The sequence below is a fragment of the Mytilus edulis genome, chromosome 6 (genome assembly GCF_963676685.1).
Source record: "Mytilus edulis chromosome 6, xbMytEdul2.2, whole genome shotgun sequence".
NCBI lineage: Eukaryota > Metazoa > Mollusca > Bivalvia > Mytilida > Mytilidae > Mytilus > Mytilus edulis.
The window spans coordinates 51,673,598-51,676,906 of NC_092349.1; the positions used below are offsets into that span (position 1 = coordinate 51,673,598).

At 29.9% G+C, this 3,309-nt stretch overlaps 1 protein-coding gene across 1 annotated transcript in view; it reads right to left on the bottom strand.

Moving 5' to 3' along the window:
• Positions 1 to 736: 736 nt before the first annotated feature.
• LOC139526470 (uncharacterized) overlaps positions 737 to 3,309 on the bottom strand; it is a 7,893-nt gene continuing 5,320 nt past the window's right edge. The window contains exon 4 of the mRNA XM_071321619.1: positions 737 to 1,360. Within this exon, the coding sequence (XP_071177720.1) occupies positions 1,148 to 1,360 (213 nt within the window). The 3' untranslated portion in view covers positions 737 to 1,147. The remainder of the gene's footprint in view (positions 1,361 to 3,309) is intronic.

The following is a 3,309-nucleotide window of genomic DNA, read 5'->3' on the forward strand; positions in this document are numbered from 1 at the left end:
ATGCTATATACAGTCCTGTAGAAAAGAGGAAATTAATTGCAAAATTCATATGATTAAAAAGATTAAGATAACATAGAATTAAGTATATGAATAAAATTATTAAAATAATAAATAAGGTTTTAAAACTGATTAAACCTTCAGTAAAAAGAAAAAAATCAAGAATAAATATTCAATATGATTTCCAAAATTTACAATATATGTTGTATACCCGTAACCTGTGCATCTTTACATAAAACATATATGATATATAATTACAAAGTGCAACAAATATATAAAGTCCTTAATCAACGCCATACTTTCTTTAATCTTGCAAATCCACGATACCAGAAAAGAAATTATTCATTCCATCAAAAATAAACATATATGTATACTAATTAAACTACAATAATTACACAAATGTATAAAATAGAAAATATTTAAAAAAAATATTTTTGCCCTTACAACAGCAATTCAGGTTTCTATCAGATAACATGTAATTGTCTTGCTTTGTCAATTGAAAGGTCAAACTTCATATATAGTCAGAGTTAAGATACCAATTAGTCTAACATGTCTAGACACCCCAAAATTGAAAAAGACGAAGAGTGTGAATAAAAAAAGGGACAATTTAGTGAACCCTGAATTAACCAGATATTAATCACAAAGATGACTATGTAATAATACTGATTGCTGTTTACCCCTCAATCAGTATAAATATAGATGTCAACATAAAAATATTTAAATTAAGTGTGGAACCATTCAAAAACAGACATTTTACGTTCAACAAGATTTAATGAACAACATTTTACTCAGTTTGAAAAAAAAATCAAAAATCCATCAATTTGTAAACTCAATTTTCAAAAACTCCATTTTAGGCAAACTAATAAAAATTCAACACAATTAAATGTTTTGAAAACATCATTACAGGGATGTCTGTTGAGTAGACACATTTTAATACAATTCAATATGTGATCAAACCTTGGCAAGGAACATTTCCACATTGAAAAAGCAAGTTTTCAAAGTTCATGTTAGTTAACTTAGCATTGATTTTAAGTGCAATTGCTACATTGTATATAAATTGGCAATCCTTCACATACATTTTACCTACAGGACACCACCAAATAAAGTGAAAAATTCCTAATTATTAAATTCTATAATCAATGAAGTATTATCATTCTTGACCAAAAAAAAAGTAGTGTTCAAAGTCTCCTTTCTGAACGCATCCTAACCAAAATAAAAGATCCATAATTTCACTTCGGTCTTCTGCCTTCATGATGTCATATGACTTAGTGTACTGGATATATGACTTTAGATTTTCACTAACTTTATTCTTTGTCCATGTGTCATAGTGTTTCAAATTTGTATCAAGTAACATGAAAATTATCTGCAATATAAAAAATATATATGTATATTTGTTTTACCTATTCTTTAAATTTAGTCTTAGTAAAATTTTCTTCTTGTTCCTTAAACCTTTAAATCACAACTATGACAACCAGCTGCAACATTTGTCAAATCAAGAGCCTGCAAACAATTGAAAGGAATAAATGAACTATGGAGGGCAAATGTTATAATATGGTATATAATTATATATAAATTATAATTAGTCACCACATGTAAAAAAGAGCAAGAAAAATAACAGATTAAAGTTGGAAAAAAGCACAGCATTTTCAATTAAACGTTGATTTATATAAACAAAAAGAAGGAGATGTTGTACGATTGCCTATGAGATAACTATACACCAAAGTTCATGTGAAGTGGATGAAAGATACTATATGCAACGGTACAGCCTACAACAAATAAAAGAAACCAATACAGAATAGTCAGCAATCAAAGGCCCCAACAAGAAAAATATGAAACAATTCAATTTAGAAACATAATGGTATAATTCATAGCAATTTACGAAAAACAAATGAACCCACAACCACTGAACTAAAGGCTTCTGACTTGGGCTGATTTACAATTACAATAATTACTTGAAAAATTGTAATCAATTACAGCTGATTAATGATTACAATTACAATTACTCCAAGTCTGCTTGGGCAACAGGCACATAAAAATTAGGAGGGGTTAAATAAGTTTGTGAGCGCTCAACCCTTCCCTTATCTGTGACAGTGTAGTAACAAACAACATAAGAACAAACTGAAACAAGAGTGCACACGCTAAAATGGCATGCCTTCTTTACTAACTATTGATTTTAAGTTGACAGTCCTTATAAATATAAAGTATCATATATGATAAACTTAAGTGCATCTACATTTTACCGCTATGTTCTATTTTCAGCCATGGCAGCCATCTTGGTTGGCAGGCAGGGTCAGCAGCAATTTAAACTAGATACCCCAACCACATTCAAATTGATTCAAATGCATTGATTGTCCAAAAAAAGGGATGGGTTCTAAAAAATTAACTCAATTGCTAAAATTATGAAGATTTCAGTAATTTTACATGACTTAATGAGGCTAGTACCCGATATATGTCCATTCACTCTATGTTATTGTAAAAAAAACATAGTTATGTAGCAGAAGTATTCTACTTTCCAATAAATAGCTAAAAGTTTAAATTTTAACAATTTTGTAAAACTGCTATATTTTGGGGTCAAAAAGGGGTCTTACTGAAGCTACACCTTTTCTCAGTAGTTTCATAGAAGATTTTTATAGAAGATTTCAAAAATTTACTAAAAATTGTTAGAAATTACTAAAAAGGGCAATAACTCTTAAGGGGTCAATTGACCATTTTAGTCATGCTGAACTAACTGTAGATCTTACTTTACTGAACATAATAGCTGTTTATAGTTCATTTCTATCTATTATAATACATGTAATACTCAAGAAAATAACAAACCAGGTGCTCCACAGGGCGCAGCTTTATACAACCACAGAGGTCGAGCACTGAACAGTTGGGGCAAGTATGGATACTACATTCAAGCTTGATACAGCTCTGAATTTGGATTCTGATCAAATTTTTGACATAATATGGGTTTCTGATACAAAACAAATGTCAAGATCTTACAAATTTATTGAGCAATTTGTGCAATTAAAGTTTTTTTCTTCACATTTTATAAAAATTCTGAATTTGAGAAATTTGGGGAAATAAATTGAAAACTAATACCACCCCTTTTTTTGGCAATAAGTCCAAAATCTGACAAGTAGCATGAGAGAGATAAATCCAATGACACCCAACATTGTATGCTAAATGTTTTTGAACTACCTCCCTTTCACTGCTTTTAAATTGTCCTGATTGTCCATAGACCAGAAAAACCTAGTTTTTCCCCCTTTTTTGCCACTAATTCAAAAACATTTCGAGCCATAACCCCCCGAGGTCAATACTAACCATCCC